Source organism: Onychostruthus taczanowskii, unplaced genomic scaffold, assembly GCF_017590055.1.
Source record: "Onychostruthus taczanowskii isolate IOZ18803 unplaced genomic scaffold, ASM1759005v1 scaffold92, whole genome shotgun sequence".
NCBI lineage: Eukaryota > Metazoa > Chordata > Aves > Passeriformes > Passeridae > Onychostruthus > Onychostruthus taczanowskii.
The window spans coordinates 1334096-1353149 of record NW_024507213.1 but is presented as its reverse complement, the minus strand read 5'-3'; the positions used below and the strand labels follow the sequence as shown (position 1 = coordinate 1353149).

Here is a 19054-nt window from a genome sequence, read left to right as displayed (position 1 = left end):
ACACAAAACAAGTATTTCACTGAATGTTTGTTCTGACTACTTAATATTGAATACATTGAGTGATACATGTTCCTCTTAGTAGCCCCACACAAAACAAGCATTTCACTGAACATTCAGAAATGTTCCAGAATGAAAAGTACTGTGTCATTTCATTTCTAGGTCAGATTTTTACAAGGTAGCTCAAAGGTATTTTATAAAAGTGGGCTTCATTACAACTAGAAAGAAGGAATAAATGTGGACACAGAGAGGTGCAGCAATACTTTTTTTAAAATCCTTCCTGGAATTCAACTCACCCAAGGTAGCTTTGCCTAAAGGTTACAAGTTGAGTCTAAAAGAGTAATCTATAAATCTCCCTAACTGGTGACCAGGGATATTTAATGCAGAGAGCTTACCTCACCCAGGAATATCCAAAACCTGAGAGGCCAAGGACTCCCAGTGTGAGGCAGTTTGAATTGTGGGCTTACTAACAGCAAGAAAGGTTAGAAGAAAAGCAAAAAACACTGCAGAGATGAAATTACAGAATCTTACAAAGGAAGAGTTGCTCCTGAGACAAAGGGAAAAATTTGGAGGAATGTGCACAGCAGGCAGAGAAGAAAACACGTGGAAGTGAAAATGCTTACAAAGGAAGAGTTGCTCCTGAGACAAAGGGAAAAATTTGGAGGAATTCTCCTCCAAATTTTCTTCTCTGCACAGCAGGCAGAGAAGAAAACATGTGGAAGTGAAAATTAGTATGAATGACTTGTTCTGCATATCCAGGACTGGACTTGGAATATCCCAGTGGGTCCCTTCCAACTCCAAATATTCTAAGATTCTTCATTCCTCTCCTTGTGAGAAACTGAAGCACCTAACACTGCCATGCTGTTAGATCCATTTTGACCACAAAATATCCCTGTCTGGGAAGTCAGTGTAATTATAGCAGCAACCAGGGTGTCAGGAAAGCATTCTCCATGATTAATAACAGGAAAGGGGGTATCCAGTGTGAGGAAAGTGCCCTTCCAGTGATCCTGCAGAGCTGCCTGCCCCAAGGACAGCCCTTCAGGCCTGAATAATGAGTAAGGCAGGCACCTGGCTGCCCCAAACTTCCTTGGTGGGCTAAAATTGTTTCCCTCCTCCCTCTTACACCCTCACCAAGTGCAAAACGCAAAACCCTTATCTCAGGGGTGAAGTGTGGAGAGCACCTGGCCCCTGTGGATGGGTGTTCTCTGCTGGGTTTGGACTCAAGGCTCAGCACGTAACATGGAGATTTGCAATGCCAAAGGAAAACTGGATCAAGTAACCCAACGTGTCATGCTGCTCCTACACTTAGCCATGACTTTCCCAGATCCCCAGGGCCGTGCACACGGAGCCACCCCAGCCAGAACACAACTGCTCACTTCCCTAGAATTAAACAAGCCAATTCATGTTTTTTGATCTAAGATGAGACATTTAAACAGATCTCAGATCAAAATATTTGATCTCTGTTTGATGTGCACACAGCCAAGCACTGCTCAGCAGACAAAAGATCCCATGTGAACTCACAGTGTCTTGGTGATGTCTCTGAGACAGAATCATGAAATGGTTTGGGATGGAAGGAACCTTAAAGATCATCTATTTCCAAATATAAGCAGCTATTGATACCCAAGTAGCTGGCATCATTAATTCCTACAACCAAGGCAAAGGAAGGCCAGAGAATTACATCAATTTCCAAGATCCTGTCATTCCTTAGAAAACTTTCACCTGTCAAAAAATGATGTAGCAGAAATATGCACTGCAGAGACAAAGGCAATGTGTGTGATGAAATGTGTCTTCCCAGTGAATGATAACTAAGATAACCAGCTGTGGTTAAGTCATGGCTTAACCAGGAGTCCACCCATGGATAATAAAAATCTGAAGACATTCAAAAAACAAATGGGAAAAACCAAAGCCATGTTGTTCAGGATAGAATAACAAAAGTCTCTGTGTGGATAATTCCATGGGTGACATGTCTCTGACAGCAACAGGGTTGAGTGTTTCAGTTTGCTCTTTGATATCAGCTGCTTTCATTGGAATAGGACTCTGGGACAGCCAGATCTTTTGTCTGAACAGTTTGTTGCTAATAACATATGAATCTGACTTCAGAAGTTCGTTTGGCATCTAAACCAGCAAATTAACTGGATATTTGCATACAAGTTATCAAATTTGTCTGTTGTGATAGCTAAACAGAAAAAAAAAATAGGTTCACAGTTACAACTTTTGTACAGTCTTGGGCTTGAGACCCAGCCAAAATAAATAATTAGGCATTAGAAGTTCTACTTTCAATGACTAATATTCACTATTCAGCTTAACCTGGGGAAATCTGTATGCTACTGAGAAAATTATGCTTCCTCAGAAATCCCACTTTTCGTTCACAATACATTCCATCACTGGTAAAATACATTCATTTGATGCACAGTGTGTTCAATAGCAGTTTTGTATTCCCAGCATACCTAAAGGAGAGAAATGGCAATTACAGTAATTTTATTCAAGTTATCTTTCCCAGCTATCTATTACATTACAAAGGTTAATTTGAAAAACAAGCAGGCCAGCTGTCTAATCTTATCTTCATTGATGTTGCATTATGCTTTTTGTTTGAAAGTTTCTGATTAGGTAATGTCCATAAAACAAATAGAAACCCTGAAAATACCTAGAACAAAAGTTCTGAATTGGTTTAAAAATACCCAAAGAAGCATAAAAAAATACCCCAAACTATAAATTCATCATAATGGCAAAAGTAAAATTACATCTGCTTCAGTAGAACTCTCCCAAAAAGTTTTGGCCTACTTAATTTGAGCATAAAATGAGAAGAATAAAAAAAAAACTGTTGATAATTTTACCAGAGCTTCAGCAGCCCCAGCTCCACCCAGGAGAGCTGACCAAAGCACAGTGCTGAACCAGGCTATCCCTCAGCTCTGGAATTAGCTCAGTTAACATGGAAATATCTCCCTGCACCCCAGTCAGGACAGGATGAACAAAGGGGGAGAACAGTCTTCTCAAATGGTGTCACTCTGAGGTGCAGGTTCAAAAAGAAACAGCAGAGATAATTTGTGTTTGGGACTAATGGTTTTTTTTTTTTGGTTTATTAATAAAAGCTGAAATCACAAGAAACCATAAAGAATAGAGCAGAAGATTTGAGCAGCAACATTCACATGAAGTTCTTATGAGTCTAATAAATGTCATTTGTTTACATAATGGAGAAAACTGAGAATGGATGGCACAAATGACGGTCTAGCAAACCAATTTTCCACTTGGATCAAGACTTAGCTTTTTTCCTCTCCTGAAATTCTGACACTAAAGCAGTCATGGAAAAGAACACTTGCAGAAAGAAAATGGAGCCTGTGAAGTTTTCACTGAGGTAAAATCATAAATCTAATCAGATCAACACTTTGCAGTGTTTTTGCAGGAGCAGCAACTACAAAAGCTACAGTATCACCATAAATCATCTGATATTTTATTGTCATAAACATCTGCAGCTCCTGGATATAGATATGTAGTCAAGGGAACACTTGAAAAGGGGTAAGGAATGCCAGGTACACTCGTTATGAAAAGTAATGTTCAAACCAGGATTTCTTTTGCTTTTGTCATCAGGACCTAACAGTTTATGAAGTTATGCAGACATTAATGGCTACACTGATTTATTGTATTTCCAAATTAAGGCCACACCTTCAAATCCTTCTGTTGAATCAACGCCAACAGACTGTTCATATTAGGTTAGGCAGATTGGAAGAACAATACAGTATTAAGCTCACCAAAAAAGCCCTAGACAAAGCCATGATTTCCAGCAGCAGATATTAATGTTTGTTTTGGGATTCATTCACCTGAGTAAATACTGAACTTCCAAAAAACACCAAGCTGCAAAGGGGTGAGCAAGGCAGGGCCCAAAGCAAGGCTCCTATGAGGAGATCCATCCACAGAGCTCAGCGTTGTTCTAAGCACAGGCAGAAACCTGGGTCCAGAACATGCCTGTGCATGGCACAGAGCCTGGGTTAATGCCCTGCCTTTCAGCACAGCCTGTTAGGTCAGGCTCAGTGCCAGCCCGACGGGCACTGGAGCAGTCTCTGTGCCATGATCCCCGAGCGGGTTCCGAGGGCAGAAACACCCACACATCACATGCTGCTTTGGCCACTCACTCTTTGGTTCTGCTTAAACCCATTGACCGCTCCAGGATGGAGCAGAGGGGCTGGGACAGGCCCTGGAGGGTTGTGACAGCAGCTGGACAGAGCCCAGGGTGCCCAGGTGGCCAAGAGCCGATGGCCCCTGGGCTGTGCCAGCCGTGGGGCAGTGACTGTTGCTGTGCTGGCACTGCTGAGGGAGCACCTCAGATCCCAGGGGCAGCTCTGGGCCACCCACAGCAACAAATTGAGGGGCTGCAGCCCCAGGAGAGGCTGAGGGAGCTGGGAAGGGGCTGAGCCTGGAGAAAAGGAGGCTCAGGGGGCCCTTGTGGCTCTGCACAGCTCCTGCCAGGAGGGGACAGCCGGGGGGTCGGGCTGTGCTCCCAGGAACAGGGACAGGAGGAGAGGGAACGGCCTCAGGCTGGGCCAGGGCAGCTCAGGGTGGGCACCAGGAATTTATAAACTTCACTGAAAGAGTGATCAGACATTGAAATACACTTCCCAGGGAAGTGGGGATGTCATCAGCCCTAAGAGAGTTCCAAAAATGCTTTAATGTGGCATTTGGGGACCTGAGTTAGTAGTGAACATGGCAGTGCTGGGTTGGTGCTTGGACTTGATAATCTTAGATGTCTTCTCCAGCATCAACTGTTCTGAAACTCCTGTCTCTTCTGTCTCTCAACACATAGACTTCTCCCTCTCACAGTTTTGGAGACTATTTCCTGACAGAGATGGCAAGCAAACTGTTATCACTGCCTGTCCCACATTTAGCAAACACCTCCCCTACTTCTTTTCGTGCAGCTTCTCACAGATGAGTTTTTCTTTTGCCCATCCAAAATTTATTACTGGGCAAAAAGAAGGCACTTCCTTCATGCTTGATGATCTTTCCCTGAAAGAGTGGTTCCCACTTTTGCTTGCATAGTTTGGGACATCAGGACAGGCCAACCACAGCTTCAGTGGCTTTTTTCCATCCTAAATTTTCATCCTTTCCATCATAAGTTCCTTCTTTCCACCCGGCTCAAAGGGTAAATGCCTAAAGACACTGCTGCAAATCCTCTCTAGTTTTGTGTTAATCACCAAGTTTCGCTGCTTTAACTGGAACCACTGCTGGCTAGGAACGAAACAGACAAATCCTTACCCTCAACAGCCAGAGAGACGATGCCCTGCGTGTCCTCCACTCCGTACATGACGTCGCAGCGATAGACCCCGGCGTCGCTGGCGCGCAGCTTGGAGAAGGTCAGCGAGGCGTCCCCGCTCTCCTCGGAGTGGCTGGGGACAGACACCCTGTCCTTGTAGCTCTGGCCTATTTTGATGTTGCCATTCTGGGCCACCAGGACCGTGGTTTCCTTGGCGTCCTTGCCGCTTTTGTCCAGTTCCACCTTGGACCATTTGATCCGGAGGTACTCGGCAGCGTAGCTGGAGGATATGGTGGGTGTGGTTGAAAAGAAGCACGGCAGGACTGAAGTTCCAGAGAGAGATCCCTTGACCAGGGTTTTTTTTTCTGCTTTAACTAGAAAAAGGGGAGAGAGCGAGGAGAGAGAAAGGAGAAATCACGTTAATGTAACAGCAAAATCAGAAACAGATATATTTCATTGTTAACTAATGATTCACTAATCCAAAGCCTGAAATCCATGAACCTTACTTGATTTGTAACAGGACTGGGGAGTACAAGCTGAAAAAAGAGTTTGTATCAATCTTGGTACATCTGAGGCTGATGATTGGGCACGTTTCTCTTTGGGAAACTTTCATTCTGATTCATTTTCTCCATTTGTTATGGTCAATTTGGGAACTGGTCTGAAATTTTAGGTGACAGATGAACTGTAAGAGCTATTTCTTCAATTCACAGGAGGAAGACCACTCTGAGGGAAAATTATGAGTTACCTCACTGGCCAAAACCCTGAGCTGCTGGAGTTCACACCTTGCCTCACCTCAGGGCAGCTGTTCCTGTCCTCAGAAGGAAACACAGCCCATGGCTTTGCAGCCCTGTCACCCCTGACCCCACTGTTCTCTCAGGGGTTAAATCTTTTTATTGCACACGTGCTGAAACAAAAGCCTTTCCATTGAGAGTCTCCCAAATAGCCACTCTTTCAAAGTTGCTTCCTTGTAGCCTCCGGGCCTTTAACACATTGCAGAAATGAAATATTTCAGGATGTAAAAGCAAAGGAAGAAGTAAAGCACGCAGAAAGTCCCTACTTGGCTCAGACTTGACATGATCAGGACTTTTATCATTTTTTATGGTATCTCCAGCTGCAAACATTTCAGAGTGAAATGCTTCCATCTGACAATATCCTGAGGGGGAAGTTGACTACTGTTCATCCAAGCTGCACACTGTGACTGAAAAGAGGGTTTCTGATGGATTTGCCTTTTTTATGTGATGTTATTTCATCACACGTAATGGCTTAATGAAGATTAAAAGCTGATGCTCAACAGTAACTGTTTTACCTCTTTCACAGTCCTTCTCTCTAACATTTTTGAAAGGTAGAGCATAGGCATCATTATTTTGAAAGGAGTTGGGATTTATAAAGCTTAGAAATATAAGAACTTAATAATAGCCATCAACAGAGTGATACATGAAACAGGAGACACCAGCACATGAAAATTATCTGTTTATCTATGATAAAAAGTATAATCTCTCCATAAGGAGTAGAAGATTGGAGAGTAGGATGGAAAGGTGAGCAGAGGGAGAGAATTAAAGAAGAGTAGCAAAAAGGGAAGAGAAAAAAGATGAGGAAGAAAAAGAAAAAAAAATGGAAAAAAAAGAAGAAAGAAAACAGAAAAAAGAAATGGGGGAAAAAAGGAAAATGGAAGAAAAAAGAAAAGCTGCTCATTAACCTGATTTTTTAACAGAGACAGGTGATTTTCCACAGGACAAAGTCTTAATGGTATTATCAAAATGGGTTCAATACAAGAGTCATCTGCTTAATGCCCAAGCATTTTAATAATAAAGGACTAGCCAGAAAAAGAGAAAAATGGGCTGACAGAGAAGACACAGAATTCTGAATTAAGTTCTTGGGTCCTTTTCATCCATACCTACCCAACTAGAATTCCTTGGGCACACAATTAAAAAAGAGTCAAAATGATGGCATCAAAGCTGATGAAACCAGAGATCTGTTATATTGCCTTTATTTTGTTGAAACTTCACAGAGCTACAGTGGTTAGAGATAAAGAAATAGAATGAATTCTGAGTTCTATCAGTTGCGATGGAATTACTGCCAAATTGCACAGGTGGGAGATTAAAATCAGTCTCAAAATATTTAGAATTTATTATGATCTCTTGTCATCTGTACACCTTACAGGAACTTTCTTCTTAATTGAAGAATGACTAAATTATAATTATACTGACTGACAGAACTTTAAAAAACTTTGTAAGAACACTGTTTATGATTAAGAGTGATCTGGAATATCAGCGCTGAACCCTGAGGAAATTTCCTCCCTTTAAAATTTGTGTCCTCACATCAGCCAGCTGGAAGCCTTGGCAAACAACACATTTCATCCTGATATGAAAACTAGATCCAGCCTAAACTGTGCTGCTTCCCAGAACAGAAGATTCTGTGGAGCTGCAGTTCTGCCCAACTTTAGAAAGCATTATACCACACTTTACAAAAAACGATTTGTTGTGGCAAGGAGAGGGAAGAAGGAGAAGACAAGAAGAAGGAGGAGAAGAAGGAAGAGGAAAAAGAGGAAGAGGAGAAGGAGAAAGGAGGAGGAGGAGGTTTTTTCCTACAGAAAAAGAAAATATTTGGCTGACATAATATCTGAAATACAAGACTAAGTGATGTTCCTGCACAGGTCCAAAAAGCTTGATGTCTTGCAGCACACCAAATTAGCTAGGGTAGCAGAATTTACTGACCAATGCAGAAGTTATCAGTATCTCATATTAATCCACATAACCCTTTTTTTACCCCCTTTAGTATTTCTGATAAGCTTATATTCCATGTCAGCCCCTATCAATGGAATGGTGATAGGCCAATGACACACAGCTGGATGTCTTCCTTTTGAGGTAGGAAGAAAGGAATTCTTGCTTGAGAACAAAGTCTCTTTCTCCAAAATGTGCACACTTGTTCTGTGGTAAATGTGTACAAAATCCTTAAAGTAGGAGTCTAGATAATTTTTTAAAAGGACAGAATTCTGCCCTTCTGTATCACATTAACCACAATGACCAGGCCAATAGGTCTCCAGTGGACAAGGAGTCTGAAGAAAAGAGTGCCCTGCATGGAGTGACACTGCTTGGAGGAGTGAATTTGCCACATAATTGAGTTTAGCTGAACAGAATGTTGCTACTGACTATGCAGATAAATCCCACATGCTTAAAGAATAAAATATTCTATTTATTTTTAGATAAATTTATGAGGGAAAAAAAAAATGTTGCATGTCATTTTTCAGTTCATCAACAACCTGCTGGGACATATGGTATATTGCCCTGTCTAGCAGCAGAAATAGAAAGGATCACTGAAATTGTGTGTTTTGTCAATCTAGCTGCTAGCACTGAGCCTAGGAGAAGCTTTTTCATTAACCACCAGTCTTTTAGTGAAGATAATAATGAATTAAAATGAGTGAAACTTGTAGGAAACACTGAAAGGTAACAGACTGAGACCCAACAATAACCTGAGTCCTTTACTTAGGTGGTTTGTGGTCTGAGCAAGGAGAATAAAAGAAGGACACACAGAATGATGAAAAATTAATGTTATAGTCTACAAGACACTCACAAGGAGCCAGGCAAATGTAAATCTCAGCTGCAGAGCTCAACACCACAAATGGCCACCCAAAGCAGGTAGGAAAAACTCCAGTGTCGATTATAACCACAAGGCCCACAACAGTGATAACTTGGGAATTGGTGTTTCACAAAAGATTTAAAGGCTTCAATTTTAAATCCAAACTAAGGATTCAAAAAGAAAATGTTGAAATGTAGGGTGTCTATCTCTCAGAATGCTGAGATACATTCTATTTTTAGAGTATTTTTAAACAGAAGCTGTACTTATAAAGATTGTGTGTAGTCTTCCAACATTCATTCTTAAAAATATTATTGCACCAACTGCCTTTTCTACAAAAGATATGGACATGAGTTGATGCCACAGATTCTTTGGGATGATGATTTAGATCAATTCATGAAAAACAAAAATGTTTTCATCCTTGTCCTCCTTACCATGGCCATTGTTTGAAAATGGTTACTAGTCTGTAGGCCAAAAGAATGGCCCCCGACTTAAAAAGTAAACCCCAGGCTGGGTCACAGCCTGATCTACATTCCAAAGAATGGGACATTCATAAAAATCTCCCAAGTACCAAAAATTCCACTCTGGAGATAAATGAACCATTTATGATGCAATAAAAGGTGGAGTAAGTGAGAAGACATGTAAAGATGCCATCCCACACTCTACAACTCCAAGGATCCATGTAACTCCTCCCCACTTAAGACTGCTGCCCTCTCAACCCCTGTATCCCTGAATCTGCATTTGTTCAAGGCAGTGAGTCAGGTCTGTGGTTTGATCCAGACCCTCCTTCCTCATAGCCAATCTAAATCTATTATCCTTTTTTTTAATTGGTTCCACTAATGAATCAGTCCTTGTCTTTATCATTAAGACTATTTAAACATGTTACTAGCAATAGTGTTCCAGATAGGTGGGAAAAAAAAAAGTAGTAAATTTGATTTCCCAAAGGCAAAAATCAGTTTGAGGAGTACCTGGAAATAAGAGAGAAAGAAAATAAAGAAAAATCTTCCTTTGAGACTTGGGAAAGCTGTTTTCCCAATTTTGTGAGTCTGTAGCAGCTGTTGGGATATTTTCCATACTGAAGGCATGACCCAAACTTTCAAATAACCAGGGCAACCACACATGGATACATACTTCAGTCTTGGCATGTAATCACCAAGAGAGGTAGTAAGGGCTCCTTCCTTTCCACCCAAACCTGCAGCTGCTCTAACACCTCCTTGCTAAAGACCCCAGCAGCCAAGGGATCTGCCCCAGCTTAGCTCATGGCAGCCCAAGCACAACAGGAATAAATTATTAATGTCTTGAGGAGAACACAGAAACAAAATTAGTGACAGGGTGCAGTATTGCAGGGGCAAAGAAAGACAATTTCCTGAGTTTGGGCTGTCTCCTCAGTCCTGTGAAATGCCCTACCAATTAGATCACTAAATTCATTTTAATGAAATGTTCTATGTACAGAAGACTTACCTTTAGGTAGCATATATGTTATAACTAACGTAGAGTACATCCATAAGATACTTTTTATACTTAACAACATCTTGACCTAGAAATGAAGAACAAAGGAGCAAGTGGTTAGTATTGCACTGTGTCCTTAGCAAATGTTGTAACTTAGCACATCAGTATTTGTCATTGGTATCAGAGCAGTCCTTCCTGCTTTCAAGGCATTTTGATTTAGCAATTTATGGTGGAGAGTTGTTATAATGACCATGAGCCTCCATGGAATACAGATTTGTAATGGGTTTCAGGTTGTTGAGACCTGAGTGATTCTCTGACATGTCAGTTCCCTTTGGTTTTGTCTCACTTTCCTTTACAGGCTCCACCATCCAACAGCTGGAAAGCTCTTCACATGTATCATATGTAGACAATAATAAATTGCATGTTCACAACATTATTTCTCAGTTTTCATTTCTGTTCATAGTTACACACGTTGAACCTGTAAATATCCCCAAAGTTACAAAAGCATTGCAAGACACACAAACACCAATGACTACAAAGGGTTTATAAATAGTCCCTCAGCCATACAGTTACATGCATGTGCTATGAACATCCCAGCATAATAAATTACTTTCAGCAGCAATTTGTCCAACCACTGACAAATTTTTATCACTACCTTGATTTTCCTGATATTGCTGCAAAATCTCTGCCTGAGCTCTTCACTAGGGCAAATAACCAAGCTGACAGTTTTTTCCTGTTCAAGAGAGCGTGCAGTTGAACTGCCTTAAGGATCAGTGAAGGAGAGATTTAATAGATATGTACCTGTCTGTGTTGTAATCATGGAACCTGCACTGCACACATGTACAATTTAAAACTTCCACTGTTAAAAACTCCACAGGCTGCACTGAACATGACAGCAAAGACACACAGAGAGGCAACTTCAGAAAACTCCTGGTGACGTGTTCAACCTCAGAGCTCTCTGCACAGCTCACAGCTGCAGCCCAAACTCCACAGGAGTCTGTGTGAACTGGCACACATCCTGTAAACGTCTGAGCAGCACGGGAAAGACGCAAAACATCTCCAACCAAGCCTTTCCAGTGAGGCAAGTTCAGAATTCCCACCCAACAGGGCTGAAAACCCCAGAGCCTTTCATTCCCTCTACATGGATGGTCAGAGCCAGCTAGCTGCACAGGGAAACATGTGCTACAACCTATTCCCTGGGCGTGGAGGGAGAAATGCAGCTGCTTTCCACAGAGCAGGCTGCACGCTGCCAAGGACGCCCCATCTCTGCTGCAGCCATTCAGGACAGCTGAGTGTAGAGTGTGATATCACTTATTTTGCAACATGAACTTCATGGACTTTGCACTTTTCACAACTGAGTCCCAAACTAGAACCGGGACTTCATTCAGTTGAAGTCCTTCATGCCATAAAACTTCTTAGGAAGACCCTAACACCTACCCCCAAAACCACTCGGCCAGACTTTTATCTCTTCCTACATTTACACAAGCCAAGCTGCATGTGAAGAAAACAGAAGTGACTATTTATTAGCTAACTTTTAAATTCCATACTGTGCCCTGGTGCAAACTCCCCGTAGAAGGCTGTTATGAGTGAGAGGTTGCACAAGACCAGAGCTGCAGACATCCAAGACCTCTGAATGCAAAGGATCAGCTCTGAAATACAGTCACAGGCTTGCTTAGATAAACAAACAATTAAAAGAAAATGTGATGTCAGCCTGAGCCTACAGATGTGCAGAAGGACCTTCAAGCAACCCTTGTATCCCAAGAATGCTGGAAGCCTCAAGCACCAAAACCACTGCAGTGAAGCTCCTTTGGTAACACAAGAGCTCTGATGAGAGCATGAAAAGAAGACTGACTGGAAGAATTCTCCACCTTCCAAGGTGCTGAGTGAAGGACCTGCCTGCCAGACAAAGTTCTGGCCCCTGTGAGAGCTCAGTGGCTCCAGACCTTCTGAGATGTGCTGCCCACATGTGCTCCCCTGCGTCACACACTGCCTGCATCCACAGCGAAGCCAAGGTCCAGAACAGAATGTTTACAAGTTTAGCTCTCCATGTTTACCCATAAGTTTTATCTCCCTCCTTCCCCTGAAGGCAACCTTGGCTTTTGGGACCAGAATCAAGGGAATCAAAGAAACCTGACAAGAGAAAGAACAAAGTATTTTCTTTTTCACGACAATGGGGGTGTTGCACCTAAACAGAGCTGGTTGCATTTTGCACCTGGCCCACTTCCCTGGCTCTGACCTGGCATACCTGGGTGCTTGGCACGTGTCAGTGGAAGCATGTTGCCCTTGGAAGTCCACTGCAATTGCTGTCATAACACAAGTGCTTCCACGTTTGGTAAGAACACAAACCCTGCTGCTACGCTTCCAGTCACCAAACACAACACACACACCCACAGGGACAGATGAAAACAGAAAGGCGACTGTGGAAAGGCAATTTTCAACGTATCCATGGGAACAGAACATTTCTGGATGTGATGGCTCCTAGCCTTTTACGGAGTAGGGCAGGGATTACACCTGCTGCACCAAGGGCTTGGATAGCTCCAAAAAAAATTGCACTTTTGGTTGAGCACAAAGCTTAATATGAGACATTCACCAAAAATCCCTACCTGACTCTTGGAAAACCACCTTCTGACTTTTTATAAAATCTTCTTTATCCTGAAATGCTCACTCAAGCAATGAAAACCCTGGGGAGAATGGTGTGATGTTCAGCCCTAAGGGTCAGGAATGTGACTCCCACACAACCCTCCACACCTGAGGGTTGGTTTTCATGCTCCAGACTTTGGTGAGTTCCCATAAACACTCCTGGGTTGCCCAGTGCTGCTCCACTCCAGCTGCCAGAATTAAATGTGCAATTACTCCTGCCTCCCTCTCCAGACATGCAGACCATAACAGCAGCACCTTGCTCAGCCCCACAGGGCAGCCTGGCTCAGGAGGAGACAGAGCTCTGCAGACCTGGTGCCAAAAATCCTCCTCAGGACCCACAGGTGAGGCAGAGGTTGCTGCTTACACCTCACCCCAATTCCCACCCACATTTCCAGGCTCTTGGATGTGATTGCAGGGGACTGTGCTCTCCTGCAGCCCTCAGAGCTAAATCCCTGCTCTAAAACAGGTTTGTGTTTAGCATTCCTGCACCCTACAACTCACAGAAGTCTGCTGTCTGGCTGCTGTACTGCCCCTAAATCCACTGCAATTAGCCAAAATCTATCTAACTATACCTTTTTCCACAAGATTTTTTTTTCCCCCTTGGTGTCACTACACCCATAGTAAAAGAAATCCATAACACAGCGAGCAAATCTTGCCAACTCAAGCTACAAGACTTGAGTAAGTGTTTAATTTCCACCTTCTGCTAAAAAAGTACCTCACTTGACGTGACCAAACTTGGGCTGCCTGCTGGCTGGTTTCCAGCTGGGCTGATCCATTTTATTAGGAGTTGTTACAGGCAGATGGACCTACAGTAGGAATTTGTGTTACATTTCTAAATGGGACACAGCCCTGAGTGCAGCATCTTTTAACCAATAGATGCAAAACTCCTGGACAAACTTCACATCTTTAAAAATTAGCAGTAGGGGTTCTCTCTGTGGGGAAAGAGAGAACTGTCCTGTTTTTGCAGGCGCTGCTACCTTCCCTTACTACAGCAAAAACTCATAGGAGCAGTAAGTTCTGACCAAATTCCAGCTTGTGTTTAGTTTGCACTGTAAGCTTGATCTCACACCAATGCTATTTTAATTTAACCAGATGAGAGAACATCATGTCTCCCTTTCTGTTTAAAACTTCAGGTTCAGAAAGCAAATTGTTCTGGTGTGGAAGAGACTAAGGCTTACAATCCAAAAATACTCCTGGTTTCTCTGAAGCTGAGAGAATGAGGAATTTGCCATATTAGTCATTTTCATAGAGGTAACAATGTCTATAAAACCTACAACTTCTCAGGTCACACTGAGACTGGTTCTGCACATACTCTACAGCTGCATTGTGAAATCTGGATATGTTCCTTAAACACGTACAAAGCAGCCTCTGCCCATCTGACCTCCATAAGGAAAGTCAGCATGACAAAAAAGATTAAAAAAGCAAAAAAAAAAAAAATAAGAGGGTGGGACCCAACAGAACCCAGCACTAGAGAAGAGAAGGAAGGCTGCTCATTCTAATGGGTAAAACAGTAAATTACAGTTTCCAGTGGAACCCCCAAAAAGGTAGAAATCACCAATCCCAGTCACAGAACATCCCTTGCTACCTTCCAAGCTCTGAAAGCTTCACAGGTACCATCCTTCCTCAAAGGCACACATTCTGCACTTTGCTTTACTTCTGCAGTCCTTTGATCTGTTAATTGCTGCCATGCATCCACCTCACCATCAGCCCTGTCTAATTAACTCTGCCAGCCCCACCACCTCTCTGCCACGTGATTAATTAGCCCACTGTGCCGACACATGGCACATCAGCCTGCATCCAGCTCACCAAGCCCTTAATCCCTTGGAAAGGGAAGGCCTTGGAGGTTTTTGGGGTGTCTGCATCACCTCTTCCTCATCACCTCCAGCAGCTGTGGGGGGAAACTCCTCCAGGCTGAGTCCTTGCAGTGCTGCCTGCAGGCTGGAGCACAGACAGGAGCAGTGACCAGAGCACAGCGTGTTCTGGCTACAGCAGCTGCTGCCTCGGGACATCCCTCACAGCTCTGTGCTTGCATGCCAGGAGCAGCTCCAGGCTCTGGGACAGCCACGCAGAGACACAGTGGAAAAGTGCCAGAGGCAGCGCGTGGAGGAGCAATGAGCACACCCTGCTCCTTCTGCATCATCCCAGCTCCACCTTGTCGCTCCTGCCTTCCAGAAACATTGAATATCCCAAGGTATCAGCAAGTCCCGTTGCTAGCCCTGCACAGGATACTCTGACAATCCTATGCTGTGTCTGAGAGCATTGCCCAGCCACACTGACCTTTGTCAGGCTTGATTCCAGCTGAGGGTCTCTCATGCCCAGCTCTCTCAAGCACCTGCACTGCTGAAGGGAGCAAGAGGTGGAAACAGTGTGAAGGTGTCACTCCTGGCACCCCGCACTGCCGTTGTGGGGTTAGGCACCACGGCAGCCCTGTGGGCTCCAACAGGGGTTCTTCAGCCCTCTTGGAGCTCACCCAGTTCTGCTGCTGGGCACAAGGGTGGCTGTGGGTGCCCTCAGCTCGCTCTGCCATCCCCACAGCCCTCAAGCCACTCAAGCCCAGGCACTGAGGGATGCCCAGAGTCGGAAATGCATCAGTCACACCCTTCTGTCCAGCACTGCCCATCGGGCCCTGCCTGCTCCTGTGCCACAGAATGACAGACTCACAGAATGGTTTGGGCTGGAAGAGGCCTTAAATATCACCCAGTGCCAGCCCAGCCATGGCAGGGACACCTCCCACTGTCCCAGGCTGCTCCAGCCCCAGTGTCCAGCCTGGCCTTGGGCACTGCCAGGGATCCAGGGGCAGCCCCAGCTGCTCTGGGCACCCTGTGCCAGGGCCTGCCCACCCTGCCAGGGAACAATTCCCCATTCCCAAGCTCCCAGCCATGGCTGCCCTCTGGCACTGGGAGCCATTCCCTGTGTGCTGTCCCTGCAGGCCTTGGCAATTGTCTGTGTCCATCTTTCCTGCAGCCCCTTCGGGCCCTGCGAGGCCACCCTGAGCTCAGCCCAAAGCTTCTCCTGCCCAGCTGAGCCATGGCAGCTGTGCCAGCCTTTCCTGCCAGCAGAGCTGCTCCATCCTCTGCCCATCCTGGAGCCTCCTCCGTACCCACTTCTTGTGCAGAAGACTCACATGGCTGATGGGGAGTGCGAAGAACAGCGGCTTTTATCGAGGGGGTGTTGCGTATTTTAAATTATTTTATTACGGCGGTGATTTGGGGGGATTTGGCTTTTTTTTCCCCTCACGCTGACGGGCCCGAAGCCCTCTGGCGGGAAACCGGCGGCCGCGGGAGCTGCCATGCCGCCGCTCGCCGCCCGGGGGCGCCGCGGGGCCGCCGCGCCCGCCCCGTTCCTCGACAGCGGCCGCGCCCCCGGGCCAGCACCGGGCCCACGACCCCAAACCGGGACTGAACCCGCGGGCCCAACACGGGACCGAGCCCGCCGCCCCAAAACCGGCACTGAGCCCGTGATCCCCGGCGGACACGCGACACTGAGACCCCCCCAAAGCCCAGCCCTGCCACAGCCTCCCCCCGCCCCGGCAGCGCGGGACCGCGCCCGCCCCGTCCCGGGCTCGCCCCGCCGAGCCTCGCTCGCTCCTGTGGGGGAGGAAACTTCCCCTTTCGCACAGACCGAAAGGCCAAAAAAGAAGAGAAAAGGATTAACTTGAAAAAAGGCACGGAAATAAAGGCAATTCTAGAAGCCACCCAACGTTTACGCTCTCCTATCCCGGGATGGGGTTTTGATTTGGTTTCTGGTTTTGATTGGGTTTTTTTTGGTGGTTTGGGTTTTTTTGGTTTTGTTTTTGGGAAAGGAAAAAGGAGGAGAAAAAAGGGGGAAAGGGAAAGGAAAGGGAAAAAAGGGAGGGAAAGGGAAAAAGGGAAGGGAGGAAAAAGGGAGGGACAGGGCAAAAAGGGGAAAAGGGAGGCAAAAACGGGTAGGGAAGAGGAAGAAAGAGGAGGGAGAGGAAGTAAAAAGACGGGAAAAGAGGAAAAGCGGGTAAAGAGAAGAAAAGGCGGAAAAGAAAAAGGAAGGAGGGGGAAAGGAAAGGGAAGGAAAGGAAAGAAGGAGATGAAGAAAAAGGAGGAAGGAAGAGAATGGGGGAAAGGGAGAAAAACCGAGGGAAGCGGGTGATATAAGAAGGAAAAAAAAAAAAAAAAAAAGAAAAAGCCATGGGGGCTTAATCCCGAGAGCCGGTGCAGGGAGGGAAGGGAGAGGGGGTGGCCGGGAGGACGTGACCAGGGGGACAATGAGGGCCGGCCCCCGCCCGCTGCCCGCCGCCCCTTTGTGTGGGGACGGGCCCGGCGGAGGCTGCCCGCGGTCCCGCTGCCGTCCCCACACACACACGCCACACACACCGCCGCTCCTTCCCGCCGTCGGAGCTCCCCGCTTGCCCTCCACCGTGCTCTCACTTTTCCTTTGTAACACAAAGGCGAAACCCCTGGCAGCGGAGGGGGGGAAGGCAAAGCCCGTGCCCCAGAAAGTGGACGTGGGTGTAAGAGGGGGCGTTTTGCTCCACTGACCTTGCGATCCTCCTCCTCACCCACTGCCCCCCTTTCCGCAGAGAAAATGTGGCTCGGGGCACGCTGCTCTCCGGCTCTTCTGGAGAGATGCTGAGCACCTCAGAGCCGCTCTGCCCTGCTGCGAGCAGCTTTCCAGGAACATCAGGGGAAGGGATTGGAGGGGGGGGGAAAAAAAATGGATGTGGGGAGCACACAGGAGTGGAGGACACAGAACGCAGGCTTTTCCCAGCGCTAGAAAACTGGTGGCCGTGGGGAAAGGTCCGTTCTCGTCGCTCCTGCCACACGGGCGCTTTGTGTACTTAACACCCGTAAGGAGCAGCTTCCTCCGGTCTCCCTCCGGAGCCCCGTCGCACGCCAAGGTGCGGCTCTACCTTCCCAGCCATCCAAACCACCAGCACCGAACACCCTTGTCAGGGCTCCCACCCCAAAGTCTTCTATTCCCTAGTTTTCTTTGTTCTCCTCTTTGCACCGTTTTTTTTTTTTTCTTTTTTTTTTTTTCTTTTTTTTCTTTTTTTTTTTTTGGTGGGTGCCCGAGCATCCCTCCTTCTCCTATTCCTTCCCCCGCGTGTCGTTGAACTTACCCCAGGTTGTTTAAATTCACCAATCATCGCTACTCCCTCCCGCTTAAGATTTGCAGTTCAAACTCTTTGTTGGTGCAAGCAGTAAAACAATTGTTTTAAATCTTAGACTAGGTGTTTGCTGGCAGTCATAGTATAGAAAAATTGGAGGGGAAATTAAAAAAAAAAAATCACTACAAACCAACCCGCAATAAAAGAGTTATAGTTACCTTAAAAGGTAGCGTATTGCAGAGATAGCAAAAAATCACAACGTGGTGGCTGGCTAGTCCAGAGATCCCAGTGGCCGCATGAAAGAGTAAATCCCCTCGTTAGTGCTGGAAGGAGCCGGTGGTTCCGGGCTGTCCCCTTGTGCCGGAGCTCGGTGTCCCCTCCTTCGCTCGCTTCCCGCCGGCGAGCACCTGACTCCGAGCGGCGGAGCCGGGACCGAGCTGTGGGCAAAGGGAGCGAAGCCTGCAAGTTCAAATGCGAGCCTCAGCCACCCATCATTATTATATCGTTGTACCGTCAGCGCTGCAGAGGAGGGGCGCTGGCTCGGGGAGAGGAGGGTTCACAAGCTCTGCGAGAGCCTCCTTGCAATTTCCAAAGCTCCCGCAGCTGCTGGGCGCAGGAGAGCCCCCAGCGCCTGCCTCCGCCGAGCGGGGCCCCCCCGCCCCCGGCCGCCCCCTCGGGGCTCCCTCCGGCCCCCAGACCCGGAGCGGGGACCCGCAGCCCGGTGCGGCGGGACGGGTCCCTCCGAGCTCGCCCAGAGCCCTCCGGAGAGGGGCAGGCTGGTGCGAGAGGCGCATTGTTCCCCAATTAGACAATTAACCGGGAAGAGAATGGAGAGACCTCCTCCACCCTGGCTCCCGAAGCCGGTTGAAATGGGGAAAGTGACTGGGACCGAAATGCCTTTTTCCCCTTTGCCTCCACAGTCTCAGCGGAGGTTGCAATGAAAGAATAAATTGGTGCTGGTTCCAAACTTCCCCTGCCGATGCCAATTCACAGGCAGCCTCACATCGGCAGCCGCCCGAGCCAAGCTTCTCCACCCATGCATCTCCAGCCACTTTTTTTTTTTTTTTTTTTTT

At 46.3% G+C, this 19054-nt stretch overlaps 1 protein-coding gene across 1 annotated transcript in view; it reads right to left on the bottom strand.

The window, feature by feature from the left end:
* The window catches only part of VCAN (versican), a 99839-nt gene extending 81406 nt beyond the window's left edge, over positions 1-18433 (bottom strand). Inside the window, exons 1-3 of the mRNA XM_041426631.1 lie at positions 18200-18433; positions 10274-10349; positions 5242-5613 (exon numbers count right to left, since the gene is read on the bottom strand). Of these exons, the coding sequence (XP_041282565.1) occupies positions 5242-5613; positions 10274-10343 (442 nt within the window). The 5' untranslated portion in view covers positions 10344-10349; positions 18200-18433. The remainder of the gene's footprint in view (positions 1-5241; positions 5614-10273; positions 10350-18199) is intronic.
* Positions 18434-19054: the final 621 nt, after the last annotated feature.